This window comes from Bombina bombina, chromosome 2, assembly GCF_027579735.1.
Source record: "Bombina bombina isolate aBomBom1 chromosome 2, aBomBom1.pri, whole genome shotgun sequence".
Lineage (NCBI taxonomy): Eukaryota > Metazoa > Chordata > Amphibia > Anura > Bombinatoridae > Bombina > Bombina bombina.
In genome coordinates, this window is record NC_069500.1 from 1,287,811,401 (window position 1) to 1,287,832,198 (window position 20,798).

Consider the following 20,798-nt stretch of genomic DNA (forward strand, 5'->3'; position numbering starts at 1 on the left):
GGATCTGCCTCCTTCTGTGGTTTTCCTGATACAGGGGATGACTGCGAGGGCTTGGTCGGCCGATTGAAGTTGTCTGGCGGGGGTGTAGAAGGTAACGCGGTGGTTCATGTATTCGGGACCAATGTTGTGGAGGGCCTTGAATGCTGGGTGAGAAGCTTGAAGGTTATTCTTTTGTTGATGGGGAGCCAGTGCAGGTCCCGCAGGTGTTTGGTGATGTGGCATTGGCGAGGGATGTAGAGGATGAGTCTAGCCGAGGCGTTCTGGATGTGCTGGAGTCTCTTTTGGAGCTTGATGGTGGAGCCGGCATAGAGTGTGTTGCCGTAGTCCAGTCAGCTACTGATGAGGGCATGGGTGACAGTCTTCCTGGTCTCGGTTGGGATCCACTTGAAGATCTTTCACAGCAGATGGAGTTCGTGGAAGCATGCATAGGAGACGGCATTGATTTGTCAATCCATGGAGTCCATGGAGTCCAGGATGACACCTAGATTTTGTGCATGGCTGGTGGGGGTTAGAGGGTGTCCAAGGGCTGTGGGTCACCAGGAGTTATTCCAAGCGGATGTGGTGGGATTGAGGACGAGGACTTCGGTCTTGTCTGCGTTCAGTAGCTCATCCAGGTGGCGACTGCTGTCAGCCCTTCATGGACGTTTCTCTTAGCGGAGGTGGGGTCACTGATGAATGAGATGATTAGCTGCGTTTCGTCGGCATAGGAGACGATGTTGAGGTCATGTGGTTGGGCGATGGCGGTGAGGGGGCCATGTAGATGTTGAATAGGGTGGGGCTCAGTGAAGAGCCTTGAGGTACACCACAGCTGATCTCTGTGGGCTTGGAGGTGAAGGGTGGGAGTCTAACTTTCTGAGTTCTGCTGGTGAGGAAGGAGGTGATCCATTCCATTGCTTTGTCGTGTATGCCGGCATCGTGTAGGTGGGTGCGGAGGGTGAGGTGGGAGACAGTGTCGAATGCTGCTCAGCGGTCTAGGTTGCTCCTGAAACCGTATTGGGAGGGGTCCAAGGTTTGGTTGGCCTCGATGTGGTCAACGAGCTGTGCGTTGATGGACTTCTCGATGACTTTGGCCACAAAGGGGAGCAGAGAGATGGGGCGGTATTTCTTCGGATCATTGGGGTTGGCCGTGGGTTTTTCAGTAGGGGTTTTAATTCTGCGTGCTTCCAATCATCCGGGAAAGTGCCGGTTTTGATGGAGCAGTTGCTGAAGCTGTGGAGCTTGGGGGCAATGATGTAACCTGCTTTGTTGAATATGTCATGCGGGTATGGGTTCGAGGGTGCTCTGGAGTGGATCGATCTAATGATTCTGATGGTGTCCTCTGTGGTGAGGGGGCTACAGGTGGTCCATGGGGGCTAGGCGGTGGTGTATTTGGGTGAGGTATCGGTGGGAGTAAGTGGGTCGGCGGTGGTGCTTGAGTTCTGGGGCGCGAAGCTGTCATAGATGTCGACGATGTTGCGGTGGAAGTACATTGCGAGGTTATCATAGAGGTCCTGGGAGGGCGGGATGTCATTGGTGTCACTGTTGGGATTGGAGAATTCCTTGATGACTGTGAATAGCTTCTTGCTGTTGTAGGCATTGGCGTTGATTCTGTCTTGGATGGCTGCCTTCTTGGTGGTTTTGATGAGGTGGTGGTAGGTAGTGATGGCTTCTTTGTAGGCCGTTTTATTTGCAGGGGTCTTGCTGGATCTCCAGGTCCTTTCCAATCCTCTGAAGTGGCGTTTGGAGTCCTGGAGGGCTGGGGTGAAGCAATTGGCCTTGTTGGTGGGTTGGTGGTTGGACGGCTCTTGAGGGGGGCGAGGGTGTTGGCGCAGTCTATGAGCCAGTGGTGGAGGTTGCGGGTGGAGGAGTTGGCATCTGTGGAGGTAGCTGGGTGGGACTTGTTCAGGGTGGAGTACAGTTGGTCTTCAGTGATGTTGTTCCAGTTTCTGCGGGGCAGATGGTGCTGCCGGAGGTGTGTGGTGGGTTTGTTGAAGGAAAAGTGTATGCAGTGGTGGTCGATCCAATGGAGTTCGGTGATGTGGTTGACTGAGATGTGGTTGCCTGCAGAGAATATAGGGTTGAGGGTGTGTCCGGCTAAGTGGGTTGGGGAGTTGATGAATTGCTTCAGTTGTAGGAGCCAGGGTTCGTGGCACTGGGTGCAGTACAGGCACGGACGGGCGCTGACAAGCTTGCCTTTGACACGCCAGCGCCGCTTCCGCCGCACATACACAAATACATACACATACACATGTACACAAAAAGCCATGCATAGATACACACACATATAGACAAGGAAAGCGATAACCATGTTTCAACTGAAACATAATCAATTACAACATGTACACAAAAATCCATGCATAGATACACACACATATAGACAAGGAAGGTGATATCCATGTTTCAACTGGAACATAATCAATTACATGAGGCAAATGCTAATGTACAATGTCTAGTTATATTTTATGGTCAGATTTCATATAATGTAATAGGGGCATTGTTTAAGATTTAATACAATTTTTAGTGCCTTGGTTATAATGCTTACCTGTTTTATAATATTGTTCATTGTATCTATATGCAAGCCTTACAGCCAATGGCACAGGTGATCTTTATGCAAAATGAAAAGTTAGGATCAGCACATCTACCAGGAATCCTTTGGGGTACAATAAAGCACACTATATATATATATATATATATATATATATATATATATTCATATTCCTACATACATACTGTACTTACACATACACACAAGACATAAAAATAGGGGACCCTGTTTTTATGTCTTGTGTATAAAATGGTTTTTTTTTAATATATACAGTGGGGAAAAAAAGTATTTAGTCAGCCATCAGTTGTGCAAGTTCTCCCACTTAAGAAGATGAGAGAGGCCTGTAATTTTCATCATAGGTATACCTCAACTATGAGAGACAAAATGTGGAAACAAATTCATACAATCACATTGTCTGATTTGGAAAGAATTTATTTGCAAATTATGGTGGAAAATAAGTATTTGGTCAATATCAAAAGTTCATCTCAATACTTTGTTATATATCCTTTGTTGGCAATGACAGAGGTCAAACATTTTCTGTAAGTCTTCACAAGGTTGTCACACACTGTTGCTGGTATGTTGGCCCATTCCTGCATGCAGATCTCCTCTAGAGCAGTGATGTTTTGAGGCTGTCGCTGGGCAACACGGACTTTCAACTCCCTCCAAATGTTTTCTATGGGGTTGAGATCTGGAGACTGGCTAGGCCACTCCAGGACCTTGAAATGCTTCTTAAGAAGCTACTCCGTTGCCCGGGCGGTGTGTTTGGGATCATTGTCATGCTTAAAGACCAGCCACATTTCATCTTCAATGCCCTTGCTGATGGAAGGAGGTTTGCACTCAAAATCTCACGATACATGGCCCCATTCATTCTTTCATGTACATGGATCAGTTGTCCTGTTCCCTTTGCAGAGAAACAGCCCCAAAGCATGATGTTGCCACCCCCATGCTTCACAGTAGGTATGGTGTTCTCTCTCCTCCAAACACGACAAGTTGTGTTTCTACCAAACAGGTCTACTTTGGTTTCATCTGACCATATGATATTCTCCCAATCCACTTCTGGATCATCCAAATGCTCTCTAGCATACTTCAGATGGGCCCGGACATGTACTGGCTTAAGCAGGGGGACATGTCTGGCACTGCAGGATCTGAGTCCCTGGCAGCGTAGTGTGTTACTGATGGTAGCCTTTGTTATGTTGCTCCAGCTCTCTGCAGGTCATTCACTAGATCCCCCCGTGTGGTTCTGGGATGTTTGCTCACCGTTCTTGTGATCATTTTGACCCCACGGGGTGAGATCTTGCGTGGAGCCCCAGATCAAGGGAGATTATCAGTGGTCTTGTATGTCTTCCATTTTCTAATTATTGCTCCCACAGTTGATTTCTTCACACCAAGCTGCTTGCCTATTGCAGATTCAGTCTTCCCAGCCTGGTGTAGGTCTACAATTTTGTTTCTGTTGTCCTTCGACAGCTCTTTGGTCTTCACCATAGTGGAGTTTGGAGTGTGACTGTTTGAGGTTGTGGACAGGTGTCTTTTATACTGATAACAAGTTCAAACAGGTGCCATTAATACAGGTAATGAGTGGAGGACAGAGGAGCCTCTTAAAGAAGAAGATACAGGTCTGTGAGAGCCAGAAATCTTGCTTGTTTGTAGGTGACCAAATACTTATTTTCCACCATAATTTGCAAATAAATTCTTTCCAAATCCGACAATGTGATTGTCTGGATTTGTTTCCACATTTTGTTTCTCATAGTTGAGGTATACCTATGATGAAAATTACAGGCCTCTCTCATCTTCTTAAGTGGGAGAACTTGCACAATTGGTGGCTGACTAAATACTTTTTTCCCCCACTGTATATTAGCTTGATAAAGGTGCAGGAGCAATAAAATGTTGCTCTTTTTTAAATAAAGTTTTCCCTGAATGGAGTATGCTACCTTATCACCTTTTTGTACAGGTGATCTTTATGATAAACAGGCAGAGAATCTTGTATGGATGTACTGTATCGGTAAGACTCACCAACTAGAGCACAAAATTAAAATTGTGCTGGTCTTGGGCGGGACGGAGCCATCTTCTAAAGCAGCCAGACGTGTTTCTAAGAAGCTCCGGATCTTCAGACGCAAATATATGGTTTAATCTATATAAAAAGAGCTCAAACTTCAGCTACAATAGAAATTAATGAAACAGATACCTGCCCTTCGCTAAAAGACACTACCAGCACGTCATTTTGGGAACGCATTTTATATATAACATCCTCAGTGGTGCCACGTGGAGCTGCAGGCAGTGGCGTCACTAGGGGGGGGGCGGGGGGGGGCGGGCCGCACCCGGGTGACACCCACCAGGGGGTGACACCAAAAATTTTTTTTTTTTTTTTTTTTTTTTAATTTTATTGAAATTAAAAGAAATACAATGTTGAGATGCATAGATTTTTTTTATTAGAGGGGCTGGCATTTGTGAACATTGGTGGGACTGGGGAATATGTAGACACACAATTTTTTTGGCCCCTTGAGCCAGTGCTGCAATTTCAACAAATAGTTTTCCCGGCTGCTTTTGCTTGTTTGTACTTTGCTTCTCCCCTGCCCAATTTCGCTATGAATGTTGCGGGCATGCCATGGGGCTTGCAAAGTTGCGCTGCTAGCCTAAACCTGCCTGCCTATCTGTGCTCACTGCTCAGTGACATGTGGAGCAATGGAGACACTCACTGCTGTGCTGTCTCTCTAAACGGGAACTGGCAAATCATGAGGGGATGCCTGGCACCTGACCGCATGACTGTTTGACACTGTCTTTAAAGTGAAGGAGCCACGTATGATGCCCACCAGACCATTACGGTTACGGTACACTAAGTGCACACTGAACAGGTAGGAGGGCGGGCGGGGGTCTGGGGGTGGGCAGAGTGCAGAGGTGATTGGCCATAAGAAGCGGTAGGCACGCGGCCCGGGGCTGTGCACTGACAGGCTTGGAACAGAGTCAGAGAGCAGAATTTTCATAGTTTGCACCTAAAACTTTTCTTTAGTGATTTATTTTAGAGTGCTCTGTTTATCTTTCATTTGATGCTCTGCTGAGCCAGGGAGCAGCTCTAGGCATGCGCTTTATAATTAATGCAGTGCAGTTTACATATTTTGTATGTGTGTGTGTGTCTGAGTTTTTGTGTGTGCGTGTCTCAGTGTTTTTGTGTGTGTATTTTTGTGTGTTTGTGTGTGCATCTGAGTATGTTTTAAGTGTGGCTGAGTGTTTGTATGTGTGTTTGCCTGTGTTTTTGTGTGTGTCTGCTTTCTGGGGGGGGGGTGACACCATAACTTACCGCACCGGGTGACACCAACCCTAGTGACGCCACTGGCTGCAGGAAAGCATTTACCCTTTAAACCACACTACCAGTATGGAGGCTCTAACAGCTTGGGAACAGCGCACAGAACACCTGTTGGAGAGACACTTTCAGGGTCTGAAAGAGGACTTAACGCTATTATTATTCTCCCTAATACCGCAGCCAGCACAAGATCCCAGGCGCATTGACCCGGCACAGGATAATGTCAACTACGCTGTACCAGCACGTGGGGCTTGGGAACAACATGAGATCCCCCCTGACAGATCCATACTAAACCGCTGGTATTGGACAAATACCGGATCTCTGCAGAGTGCCGACTATAACAGCAGAGTGGGAAGCTGGTGAGGTATCAATCCCTAGCATCTCCCGCACACAAGAAGACACAACGTCTACAGTCATGATTGTATGCCGTGATCACTCAGCCCCGCTCCAAGAGACCGTCACTGAATGTGGAGATTGCTCAAAAGGGGCTATACAACCTAACCTTACAACCGGGGAAGTGCTCTGTCTAATGGACAATGCCAACTTAGAAGGTAGAGCACTTCTGTCTATGCTTCACATATGTCCTACTAAAGTCGGACCTGCAGTTTTTGGTGCGCATTCCGGTGAAAGAGGTTTGACATGCAACGGCCGAGATTGATAAGATAGGTGTCGGCTAGCTTTACCTTACCGGTTTCCCCATTCACTTTCCATTAGTGAATATACCTTGAAATGACTTGAATATTTTTGTCCTTCCTGTTCTGTACGCTTCATTAAAGCTCCTCACCTTTAAGGCTTCAATCTGGGACACACATCCACATGACGCTGTTAAGCTGCTATTGCAAACTATTATATATTAAGACTTCATAGTAGCTCTTGTCTATCTGGTTCATAATTGAGTTTTAAAGAGTCTGGAGATTATGCTTTATTTCTTTAAATGTTTAGCTTCTGTTTACTTGTTGAAATGTTATATGGGATTGTAAAATGTTCTAGGCAAGATTTGCGATACAAAACATACAGCTGGCATAATGGGTACTGATCCATGTCTATGAGCCATACTGATATTTCAAATTACATCTAATACTACTAAACTCCATTTCTCCCTTAGCAATATGGAAACTGGCAGCTAGAGCACACTGAATACATTCTATGATGATAGAGCTGCTGTCTTAATGGTACACACATCTAATGTTCCATTAACTATGGTAGTCAATACAAGCACGTATATGATGGGACATTATCAAAGTCATAAATGGTTATAAATACACAATTTACGTCTATCTATGGGTTGTAGTTATAACCCTATCTACATTTAGTATTAATAATCATTACTGCATACTCAGTAACTTTTACACAGCCTTTTATCTTACAATAGGTTTGATAAATGAGTAAAATAATAAGGCTACAATTTCAATTAGATTTCTGTCTCCAGTTTGCACGTATTGCATGATAATAAGGGATTCCCAGAATTTTGATACCCATAGGCATAGAACCTAACCCGTCACTCCTAACCTGTAGTATAGGGTAGTTGATAAGTCTGTTTTGTATACATAATACAGAGAATTTTGTCTCTACTTGGTACTGTTGCACTATATGTTTGCATTACATACTTTATTTAGGTCTATACACCTTAGCTCCTTTCACCCGGGAAATGTTTAATATGTTTATGCCGTGTTCTATTATTATTTTTCTTATATGAGGTCCTCAGTCCCCCTGTGGTACTCTCTTAGATCCCTCATTTATTATAACCCTGGCGACAGTGCGCTAGTAATTTATTAAAGAGTTGTATACGTTATGTCCCAAGTTTTCAACTTAAGCAATCTCCCACATAAGTGATTCTTTGTCACACAGGTATCACTTTGGATGCAAGAATATATGCACACATTCTTTGATGGCTAGACTGCTGCCGTGTTAAAATGTGTGCTCATTTATATCATATTAGCTAGCAGTCTCTTTCTATTGTACTTACCTTTTTTTAATTTTCTTTATGGATAATATTGGACAAGGGGTATTTTATGATAAAAGTTATAGACACCAAGCAATTTTTAAGGCGGTTATACATGTTTTAATACTAGGTGGTTATGATGACATTTCGGAGAAGTACCAGCAGCAGTGGCCCTATCTTTCTCTATTATAGCCTTCAGGTTATATGCCTATGCCAAGTGCATACCTTTATTCCCTGCATATGCACTACAAATATTATGAAGGCTGTTTGGTTTGTTTGTTTTTCAGTAGATGATTAGTTGTGGAGTCTGTAATGTTTCCCCAAGGCCCATAAATATATTAGCTCTCACCTCCAAGCAGTTTACTACTTTAGAATAACAATTCTGCATTTAGCTTAATTAACCCCTATAGCCTAATAGGTATTAACTTTACTATATGTCCCCATATCTAATTCTATTACAGAAGGCATTTCTAAGCTAACAATCTCTTATGTATATAATATAACCAGGAGCTGTACCTAGGCAAGTAGACCTGATTAAGCACCCCTGTCCCTATACCCTTGCTATATATCCTCTACTTATTTCTCCCAGCATAATTTCCCCTATGGTAGTCATAGAAGGCCCCGCCCCCCCCTCCCCAACTCAAAGCGGCTCTTGTCCGCTGAACTCCCTTAACATAAAGGCCCACATGAGGCCCCATTATTATTCATTCATGATAAGCACCCCTGTATATAAAAATAGAGGTTTCAGGAAACTACTTTTTTTTTTTTAACAAACAGCGTATTTTTTTCTCTTTTGTATTTATATTTGTGTTGTATACTATGAAAATGCTGCCATTCCTTTTGCAACAATTATTGTTTGTTTTCTCTTCTAATGCACAAAACCTCAATAAAAAAAAAAAAAAAAGTTAAAAAAAAATAATAAAAAAAAATTGTGCTGGTCTTTAGTTTTACATACACACAAAGACAGACATATATACATACACACCACACATACACCTAGATTTAGAGTTTTGTCGGTAAAGACCCGCGGTGCTAACGCTGCTTTTTTTTCCAGCGCACCCTTAAGACAACGCTGGTATTTAGAGTTTTCTGAATGGCTGCGTTAGCCTCAGAAAAGGGAGCATTGAGCATAATTTAGCTCCACTTCAACCCTCAATACCAGGGTTGCCTACGGTAGCGTAGCGGTAAGCTGGAAAAACGTGCTCGTGCACGATATCCCCATAGGAAACAATGGGGCTGAGCTGGCTGAAAAAAAAACCTAACACCTGCAAAAAAGCAGCGTTCAGCTCCTAACGCAGCCCCATTGTTTCCTATGGGAAAGCACTCTAAGTCTACACCTAACACCCTAACATGAACCCCGAGTCTAAACACCCCTAACTTTACACTTATTAACCCCTAATCTGCTGCTCCGGACAGCGCCGCAACCTACATTATAGCTGTGAACCCCTAATCTACTGCCCCTAACATCGCCGACACCTACATTATATTTATTACCCCCTAATCTGCCCCACCAACGACGCCGCCACCTACCTACACTTATTAACCCCTAAACTGCCGATCGGACCTCGCCACCACTATAATTAATGTATTAACCCCTAAACCGCCGTACTCCCGCCTCGCAAACACTATAATAAATGTTATTAACCCCTAATCTGCCCTCCCTAACATCGCCGCCACCTACCTACAAATATTAACCCCTAATCTGCCGCCCCCACCGTTGCCGCTACTATAATAAAGTTATTAACCCCTAAACCTAAGTCTAACCCTAACCCTAACACCCCCCTAAATTAAATATAATTTTAATTATCTAAATAAATTTACTATAATTAAATAAATTATTCCTATTTAAAACTAAACACTTACCTATAAAATAAACCCTAATATAGCTACAATATAACTAATAGTTACATTGTAGCTATTTTAGGATTTATATTTATTTTACAGGCAACTTTGTATTTATTTTAACTAGGTATAATAGTTATTAAATAGTTAATAACTATTTAATAGCTACCTAGTTAAAATAATTACAAAATTAACTGTAAAATAAATCCTAACCTAAGTTATAAATGCACCTAACACTACACTATCAATAAATGAATTAAATAAATTACCTACAATTAGCTAAACTAAAATACAATTAAATAAACTAATCTATAATACAAAAAACAAACAAACACTAAATTACAGAAAATAAAAAAAAAATGACAAGAAGTTTAAACTAATTACACCTAATCTAAGCCCCCTAATAAAATAAAAAAGCCCCCCAAAATAATAAAATGCCCTACCCTATTCTAAATTACAAAGTAATCAGCTCTTTTACCAGCCCTTAAAAGGGCCTTTTGCAGGGCATTGCCCCAAAGTAATCAGCTCTTTTACCTGTAAAAAAAAATACAACCCCCCCAACATTAAAACCCACCACCCACATACCCCTACTCTAACCCACCCAAACCCCCCTTAAATAAACCTAACACTAAGGTGGCGGCGATGTTAGAGAGGGCAGATTAGGGGTTAATAAAATGTATTATAGTGTTTGCGAGGCGGGAGTACGGCGGTTTAGGGGTTAATACATTTATTATAGTGGCGGCGAGGTCCGGTCAGCAGATTAGGGGTTAATAAGTGTAGGTTGGTGGCGGCGACGTTGGGGGGGGGCAGATTAGGGGGTAATAAATATAATAAAGGTGTCAGCGATGTTAGGGGCAGCATATTAGGGGTTCATAGGGATAATGTAGGTTGCGGCGGTGTCCGGAGCGGCAGATTAGGGGTTAAAAAAATTGATTATAGGGTTTGCGATGTGGGGGTCCTCGGTTTAGGGGTTCATAGGAAGTTTATGGGTGTTAGTGTACTTTATAGCACAATAGTTATGAGCTTTTTGTTCCCGCGTTAGCCCATAAAGCTCTTAACTACTGACTTTTTTTGACGGTAGGAGTCTTGTCGGTAGAGGCTCTACCGCTCACTTCTTCCAAGACTCGTAATACCAGCGTTAGGCAAATCCCATTGAAAAAATAGGATACACAATTGACGTAAGGGGATCTGCGGTAGCCTCGAGTCGCGGAAAGAAAGTGAGCGGTAGACCCTGTCCTGCCTGACTTTAAATACCAGTGGGCGGTAAAAAGCAGCGTTAGGACCCCTTAACGCTGCTTTTGACGGCTAACGCCAAACTCTAAATCTAGGCGATAGGCAGGCATAAACATACATAAATACCACACACAGACACACATACATTCTGACATACTGTACATACACACAGATATACATACACACACAGGTGTATATATATATATATATATATATATATCAGACATACGACATACATGCAAACACATACACAGACACAGGTGTGTGTATTTATATATATATATATATATATATATATATATATATATATATATACAAATACACACACACACACATATATATGTAAAATATGAATACTGTATAACATTTATGTTATACTATATGGCCAAAAGTACACCTGACCTTTACACGTATATATGTAACAGAATAGGATTTTTTATTGGTGAATGAGATTCAATGTTCTACAATACATACAATATCACAACATATACATAAGTAAATGAGATACAATGTACAATATAAAACACAATTACTAAAACAGAATAACATTGTATTGGAGTTAGTACACTTGTGTACAAAAATTGCACTGTATTCAAGAGACAGCATTACCATAGAGAAAGAGAATTAGAGTAAGGATTGCACTAGCAATGGTGTTCCACTGAGCATATAAGAATATATAAGTTTGTTGGGCATCAGATTCCAAAACCTTGGGCATTAAAGGGACACTGAACCCAAATTATTTCTTTCATGATTCATGATAGAGCATGCAATTTTAGGCAACTTTCTAATTTACTCCTATTATCATTTTTTTCGTTCTCTTGCTATCTTTATTTAAAAAGCAGGAATGTGAAGCATAGAATTCGGCCCAATTGTTGGTTGAGAACCTGAGTTATGCTTGCTTACTGGTGGGTAAATGTAAGCCTCCAATAAGCAAGCGCTATCCATGGTACTGAACCTAAAATGGGCTGGCTGCAAAGATTTACATTCCTGCTTTTAAAATAAAAATAAAATTATAATAGGAGTAAATTAGAAAGTTGCTTAAAATTTAATACTCTATCCGAATCATGAAAGAAAAAAATTGGGTTCAATGTCCCTTTAATGTGGAGTTTCCCCCACTTTGCAACTATAACAAACACAACACTTCTAAGAAGGCTTTTCCACAAGATTTTGGAGCATGTCTGTATGAATTTAAAAAGACTTTTCATTTGTAATACTAATATTAAGTGTATTATACATAAAAATGTATATACAAGAAAACAGCATCACAGTTTGCTTGGTTAATTATTTATGGTGATTCAATTTGTTTTAAAAAACAGGTACAGGAAAAAGTTACGTTCTTAATCTACTGTTCCTACTGACTGCAGAAACATTGGAAGAATACCAGAAAAACAAAGCAAGAGCTCTTCCAAAGGTAATATTTGTAGCACCATTTTATAATAAATATAATAAATAGTAACTATTATATTTTTAGTATGAAATTCTGCATTTGGCTATAATAAGCTATTGATATAATGTTGTGGGATGAGTAATCATATTACCAAATATCATTAGTCATAATGATTGTTTTATTTTTTAACCTGGATGGAACCTACATTTCATGGCCAGGACCTGAAACCTTGGGGAAGAGTCATGGAAGCTCACGGGTGGGACGGAGGGACCAGGGAACAAAGTTATGGTGGGACATATGTCGGGGTCTGATTTTGCCATGGATGATTTTATGGCATTTTGGGGGCATGGTGAGGCATTTCTGGTAGGTTTTAGATATTCTCTGGCTTATTTAAAGGGAAGGCATAATGGCAAGAGAGATAAAGGTCACAAACTGGATTGATCACTCAAAATAAGAAAAAAGAAAAAAACGTGCCTACAAAAGTTTCCTCTAGGGGGTGCTCTTCACAAATAAAACCAAAATAATAAAATGAATACAATGAAATGAAATAAATTAAACAAAAAAAACCCAACAAAAACAAACCAATTATAAATAAATAATAATAATAGTAATAAAAAAAAAGTCCATATACACTCCAAGGGGAGTAGAGGTAGCTCTCTGCCATAGGAAGGTCAGGATCCTGAGAATTCAAGTGATCTGGAAGGAGAAAAAAACAGAGGCGCCAAATGGCCTAGTACCATCAACACAGTATGGATACTAATGAGACAAAAGGTTACTCACAGACGAATAGCACCGAAAGTGCTAAAAGGCAGACTGGAACCTCACAGTTGTCCAGCTAACTGTATAAGAGCAACCAAGTGTCTGAAGTAGTCTCCCATGAATGGACATTGATATATTCCTAAGTGAAAAGAGACAGAACCAACATGGCCCAGCACAGTTTGACTCCAGAATTAAGTGAAATGTAAGAAAACACAAATACATTCTCCAATGCACCTCCAGGGGCAATACAAGCAGGCTGGAGCTTCTTAGCTGCCCAGCTGACTGAACCCAGGTGATATGCAGGTCAGAAAATAGGATAGAAAGTGTAGTCCACAAAAAAGCAGCAAGTGTATAATATAAAAACAAACTTTAATAAAAGTGACAAGTTTCTCAGCCACCACAGGGCTGTTTCCTCAGGCTACTGTACAAAAAAGTAAAAAATGCACTTGCTATTTAAAACACTTTCACCTAGATTACGAGTTTTGCATTCCGTTTTTAACGCTGACAAAATGGCCATTTCAGCGTAAAAACCGGAATGCAGCCATTACGAGTCTTGTCAGTGTAGCTATACCGCAAGCATTTTAGCCTGTAACGCAACATCAGTCCCGCGTTGCAGCCTATACCGACACAATCCGTTCTGCAATCTGAGACCAGTAGTTATAAATTTTCCCAATCGCCCACGCTATAATAAATATATTAACCTCTATTTCGCCACTCCCCAACATCGCCACCACTAAATAACGTTATTAACCCCTAAACCTCTGGCCTCCCCCATCACCGCCACTAAACACACCTATTAACCCCTAAACCGCCACCCCCCACATTGTAAAACACTCAATTAAACTATTAACCCCTAAACCTAACAACCCCCTAACTTTATATTAAAATTACAATATCCCTTTCTTAAAAATAAATAACAACTTACCTGTGAAATTAAAAAAAATTAAGTTTAAACTATATATTAAACTAACATTACTATTATACTAAAATTAAAATAGCTACAAATTAAATAAACTAAATTACACATTAAAAAAACATAATACTACCAAAAAAATTTAAATCTAAAATTACAAAAAAATAACTAACACTAAATTACAAACAAATAACTAACACTAAATTACCAAAAAATAACACTAAAGTACGAAAAATAACAAATTAAATTATCCAAAATAAAACAATTACACCTAATCTAATAGCCCTATAAAAAAGCCCCCCAAATAAAAAACCGTAGCCTACAATAAACTACCAATAGCCCTTAAAAGGGCCTTTTGTAGAGCATTGCCCTAAAGAAATCAGCTCTTTATCCTGTAAAAAAAAATACAAAGACCCCCCCCAACAGTAAAACCCACCACCCAACCAACCCCCCAAAAGAAAAAAACCTAACTCTAACAAAAACCTAAGTTACCCATTGCCCTGAAAAGGGCATTTGTATGGCCATTGCCCTTAAAAGGGCATTCAGCTCTTTTTCATTGACCTGAAAAACACAATTTATGCTTACCTGATAAATTTATTTCTCTTGTGGTGTATCCAGTCCACGGATCATCCATTACTTGTGGGATATTCTCATTCCCAACAGGAAGTTGCAAGAGGACACCCACAGCAGAGCTGTAATATAGCTCCTCCCCTAACTGTCATAGCCAGTCATTCGACCAAAAACAAGCCGAGAAAGGAGGAACCATAGGGTGCAGTGGTTACTGTAGTTTAAATTTAAAAATTACCTGCCTTAAAATGACAGGGCGGGCCGTGGACTGGATACACCACAAGAGAAATAAATTTATCAGGTAAGCATAAATTGTGTTTTCTCTTGTAAGGTGTATCCAGTCCACGGATCATCCATTACTTGTGGGATACCAATACCAAAGCTAAAGTACACGGATGAAGGGAGGGACAAGGCAGGAACTTAAATGGAAGGAAACACTGCCCGTAAAACCTCTCTCCCAAATATAGCCTCTGAAGAAGCAAAAGTATCAAATTTGTAAAATTTTGAAAAAATATGAAGCGAAGACCAAGTCTTCACCTTGCAAATCTGATCAAAAGGCCCAAGTGGAAGCCACAGCTCTAGTGGAATGAGCTGTAATCCTTTCAGGAGGCTGCTGTCCAGCAGTCTCATAGGCTAATCGGATTAAGCTTCTTAGTCAAAAAGAAAAAGAGGTTGCCGAAGCCTTTTGACCTCTCCTCTGTCCAGAGTAGACAACAAACAAAGCAGATGTTTGACGAAAATCTTTAGTAGCTTGTAAGTAAAACTTTAAAGCACGGACCATGTCCAGATTGTGTAACACAAGGATGGAACAACAATCTCTTGATTGATATTCTTGTTAGATACCACCTTATGTAAGAACCCAGGTTTGGTACGCAGGACTACCTTATCCGTATGAAAAATCAGATAAGGAGAATCACATTGTAAGGCAGATAGCTCAGACTCTACGAGCCGAGGAAATAGCTACCAAAAAAAGAACTTTCCAAGATAAAAGCTTGATCTATGGAATGAAGAGATTCAAACGGAACTCCTTGAAGAACCTTAAGAACCAAGTTTAAGCTCCATGGTGGAGCAACAGGTTTAAACACAGGCTTGATTCTAACTAAAGCCTGACAAAATGCCTGAACGTCTGGAACATCTGCCAGACGCTTAATTAGCTGACAATCCTTTTTCCAAACCTTCTTGGAGAAAAGATAATATCCTAGAAATCCTGACCTTACTCCATGAGTAACCCTTGGATTCACACCAATAAAGATATCTACGCCATACCTTATGGTAAATTTTCCTGGTGACAGGCTTTCGTGCCTGTCTTAAGGTATCAATAACTGACTCGGAGAAGCCACGCTTTGATAAAATCAAGCGTTCAATCTCTAGGCAGTCAGCCTCAGACAAATTAGATTTGGATGGTTGAAAGGACCCTGAAGTAGAAGGTTCTGTTTCAGAAGCAGAGATCATGGTGGAAAGGATGACATGTCCACTAGATCTGCATACCAGGTCCTGCGTGGCCACGCAGGTGCTATCAGAATCACCGATGCTCTCTCCTGCTTGATCTTGGCAATCAGTCGAGGGAGCAGACGAAACGGTGGAAACACATAAGCCAGGTTGAAAGACCAGGGCGCTGCTAGAGCATCTATCAGTGTCGCCTTGGGATCCCTGGACCTGGATCCGTAACACGGAAGCTTGGCGTTCTGGCGAGACGCCATGAGATCCAGTTCTGGTTTGCCCCAACGATGAATCAGTTGTGCAAATACCTCCGGATGGAGTTCCCACTCTCCCGGATGAAAAGTCTGACGACTTAGAAAATCCGCCTCCCAGTGCTCTACACCTGGGATATGGATAGCTGATAGGTGGCAAGAGTGAATCTCTGCCCAGCGAATTATTTTTGAAACTTCTAACATCTCTAGGGAACTTCTCGTTCCCCCTTGATGGTTGATGTAAGCTACAGTCGTGATGTTGTCCGACTGAAATCTGATGTACCTCAGAGTTGCTAACTGAGGCCAAGCCTGAAGAGCCTTGAATATCGCTCTTAGTTCCAGAATATTTAATGGAAGGAGAGACTCCTCCTGAGTCCACGATCCCTGAGCCTTCAGGGAATTCCAGACTGCACCCCAACCTAGAAGGCTGGCATCTGTCGTAACAATTGTCCAATCTGGCCTGCGAAAGGTCATACCTTTGGACAGATGGACCCGAGATAGCCACCAGAGAAGAGAATCCCTGGTCTCTTGGTCCAGATTCAGTTGAGGGGACAAATCTGTGTAATCCCCGTTCCACTGACTGAGCATGCATAGTTGCAGCGGTCTGAGATGTAAGCGTGCAAACGGCACTATGTTCATTGCCGCTACCATTAAGCCGATTACTTCCATACACTGAACCACCGAAGGGCGCGGAATGGAATGAAGAACCCGGCAGGAATTTAGAAGCTTTGATAACCTGGACTCCGTCAGGTGAATTTTCATTTCTACAGAATCTATCAGAGTCCCTAGAAAGGAAACTCTTGTGAGTGGGGATAGAGAACTCTTTTCCTCGTTCACTTTCCACCCATGCGACCACAGAAATGCCAGTACTACGTCCGTATGAGACTTGGCAATTTGGAAGTTTGACGCCTGTATCAGGATGTCGTCTAAATAAGGGGCTACTGCTATGCCCCGCGGCCTTAGGACCGCCATAAGCGACCCTAGAACCTTTGTAAAGATTCTTGGGGCTGTAGCTAATCCCAAGGGAAGAGCTACAACTGGTAATGCCTGTCTTGAAAGGCAAACCTGAGAAACCGATGATGATCTTTGTGTATCGGAATGTGAAGATAAGCATCCTTTAGATCCACTGTAGTCATATATTGACCCTCCTGGATCAGTGGTAGGATGGTACGAATAGTTTCCATCTTGAACGACGGAACTTTGAGGAATTTGTTTAAGATCTTTAGATCCAAAATTGGTCTGAAGGTTCCCTCTTTTTTGGGAACCACAAACAGATTTGAGTAAAAACCCTGTCCCTGTTCCTCCTTTGGAACTGGATGGATCACTCCCATAACTAGGAGGTCTCGTACACAGTGTAAGAATGCCTCTCTCTTTATCTGGTGTGCAGATAATTGTGAAAGGTGAAATCTCCCTTTTGGGGGGGAAGCTTTGAAGTCCAGAAGATATCCCTGGGATATAATTTCCAACGCCCAGGGATCCTGAACATCTCTTGCCCACGCCTGGGCAAAAAGTGAAAGTCTGCCCCCTACTAGATCCGTTCCCGGATAGGGGGCCGTTCCTTCATGCTGTCTTAGAGGCAGCAGCAGGCTTTTTTACCTGCTTACCTTTTTCCCAGGTCAGGTTTGGTCTCCAGACCGTCTTGGATTGAGCAAAAGTTCCCTCTTGTTCAGCATTAGAGGAAGTTGGTGCCACACCTGCCTTGAAGTTTTGAAAGGCACGAAAATTAGACTGTTTGGCCCTAGATTTGGACCTGTCCTGAGGAAGGGCATGACCTTTTCCTCCAGTGATATCAGCAATAATCTCCTTCAACCAGGCTCGAATAAGGTCTGCCCCTTGAAGGGAATGTTAAGTAGCTTAGATTTTGAAGTCACGTCAGCTGACCATGATCTAAGCCATAGCGCTCTGCGCGCCTGTATAGCAAAACCAGAATTCTTAGCCGTTAGTTTAGTCAAAAGAACAATGGCATCAGAATAAAAGAATTGGCTAGCTTAAGTGCTCTAAGTTTGCCAAGTATGTCATCCAATGGAGTCGCTACCTGTAAAGCCTCTTCCAGAGACTCAAACCAGTACGCCGCAGCAGCAGTGACAGGGGCAATGCATGCAAGGGGCTGTAGGATAAAACCTTGTTGAATAAATATTTTCTTAAGGTAACCTCTAATTTTTTATCCATTGGATCTAAAAAAAAAAAAAAAAAGCAAAACTGTCCTCGACAGGGATAGTAGTACTCTTTACTAGAGTAGAAACTGCTCCCTCCACCTTAGGGACTGACTGCCATAAGTCCCGTGTGGAGGGGAAGAGAACGGCACACCTGGTCTATCCCATTCCTTATTAATAATTTCTGTAAACCTTTTAGGTATTTGGAAAAACATCAGTACACACCGGCACTGCAAAGTATTTATCCAGTCTACACAATTTCTCTGGCATTGCAATGGTATCACAGTCATTCAGAGCAGCTAAAACTTCCCTAAGCAACACGTGGAGGTGTTCAAGCTTAAATTTAAATGTAGAAATATTAGAATCAGGTATCTTTCCTGAGTCATTAACATCACCCACTGACTGAAGCTCTCTTTCCTCAGCTTCTGCATATTGTGAGGCAGTATCAGACATGGTTCTTAAAGCGTCAGTATGCTCTGCATTTTGTCTCACCCCAGAGCTATCTCGCTTACCTCTAAGTTCAGGTAGTCTGGCTAATACCGCTGACAGTGTATTATCCATGACTGCCGCCATGTCTTGTAAAGTAAACGCTATGGGCGCCCTAGATGTACTTGGCGCCATTTGAGCGTGAGTCCCTTAAGCGGGAGTTAAAGGGTCTGACACGTGGGGAAAGTTAGTCGGCATAACTTCCCCCTCGTCATATTCCTCTGGTGATAAATTTTTTAAAGAAAATTATCTTTATTGCATAAAATGAAATCAGTACATTTGGTACACATTCTAAGAGGGGGTTCCACCATGGCTTTTAAACATAATAAACAAGGAGTTTCTTCTATGTCAGACATGTTTATACAGAATAGCAATGAGACTAGCAAGCTTGGAAAACACTTTAAATCAAGTTAACAAGCAAATATAAAAAATGGTACTGTGCCTTTAAGAGAAACAAATTTTGTCAGAATTTGAAAAACAGTGAAAAAATGCAGTAAATCAAACGAAATTTTTACAGTGTGTATAATAGGCTAACAGAGCATTGCACCCACTTGCAAATGGATGATTAACCCCTTAGTTCAAAAAACGGATCAAAAAAATGAAATAGACATTTTTTAACAGTCACAACCAACTGCCACAGCAAGCTGTGGCCCCACCTTCCCCAATAAACGACTTTGGAAAGCCTTTGGGCCCTTTAGAGATGTCCTATAGCATTCAGAGAGCCTTTGAGGGAAGCTGGATGTCACAGTTTGTAATTTTAACTGCACCAACTGTAACTTTTATACTACAACAGTGGAAATTGTTTCTAGTCAAAATTTAAGCCAGCCATGTGGAAAAAACTAGGCCCCAATAAAGTTTTATCACCAAAGCATATATAAAAACGATTAAACATGCCAGCAAACGTTTTATATTGCAATATCATAAGGGTATTACCCCTGGGAGTAAGCATGATACCAGTCGTTATTAAATCACTGTATTCAGGCTTAAGTTACATTAATCCGGTATCAGCAGCATTTTCTAGTGTTTTCCATCTCTAGAAAAAATTATAACTGCACATACCTGATAGCAGAATAAACTGCACGCCATTCTCTCGCTGAAGTTACCTCATCTGTGTAATCCCCTCAGACATATGTGAGAATAGCAATGGATCTTAGTTACAACCTGCTAAGATCATAGAAACCTCAGGCAGATTCTTCTTCTATTTACTGCCTGAGATAAAATAGCACAACTCCGGTACTATTTAAAAATAACAAACTTTTGATTGAAGAAAATAAACTAACTATATTTAACCACTCTCTCCTACAACGACCTAGCTTGTTGAGAGTTGCAAGAGAATGACTGGCTATGACAGTTAGGGGAGGAGCTATATTACAGCTCTGCTGTGGGTGTCCTCTTGCAACTTCCTGTTGGGAATGAAAATATCCCACAAGTAATGGATGATCCGTGGACTGGATACACCTTACAAGAGAAAAGGGCATTTAGCTTTTTTAAGAAAGCCCAAAACCCGAATTTAAAAAAAAAAACACCTCAAAAAAGTTTAAAAAAACCTAACACTAACCCCCAACGATTCACTTACAGTGTTTGAAGTCCAGACATCCATGCGGCGAGGTCTTCATCCATCCAGGCAGCGTCTTCTATCTACATCCAGACAGCATCTTCTAGCTTCATCCCGGCGGTGTGGAGCGGGTCCATCCTTCAAGACATCCAGCGCTGAGCGTCCTCTTCATACGGTCGCCTTCATACGCTGAATCTTTCATGCAAGGGGGCCTTTTCAAAATGGCGTCCCTTGCATTCCTATTGGATGATTTGATTTTTGAAATTCAAATCAGCGAATAGGATGAGAGCTACTATTTTATTGGCTATTAAAATCAGCCAATAGAATTTCAGTAGCTCTCATCCTATTGGCTGATTTGGTCAGTCAAAAGGATTTCAGTAGCTCTCATCCTGATTTTAAAAATCAAATCAGCCAATAGGAATGCAAGGGATGCAATTTTGAAAAGGCTCCC

The 20,798-nt window shown here is 41.7% G+C and overlaps 1 protein-coding gene across 1 annotated transcript in view; it reads left to right on the forward strand.

Annotated features, from left to right (window-relative positions):
- The window catches only part of LOC128650281 (uncharacterized), a 150,010-nt gene that overhangs the window by 96,314 nt on the left and 32,898 nt on the right, over nucleotides 1-20,798 (forward strand). Inside the window, exon 3 of the mRNA XM_053704105.1 lies at nucleotides 12,153-12,247. Within this exon, the coding sequence (XP_053560080.1) occupies nucleotides 12,153-12,247 (95 nt within the window). The remainder of the gene's footprint in view (nucleotides 1-12,152; nucleotides 12,248-20,798) is intronic.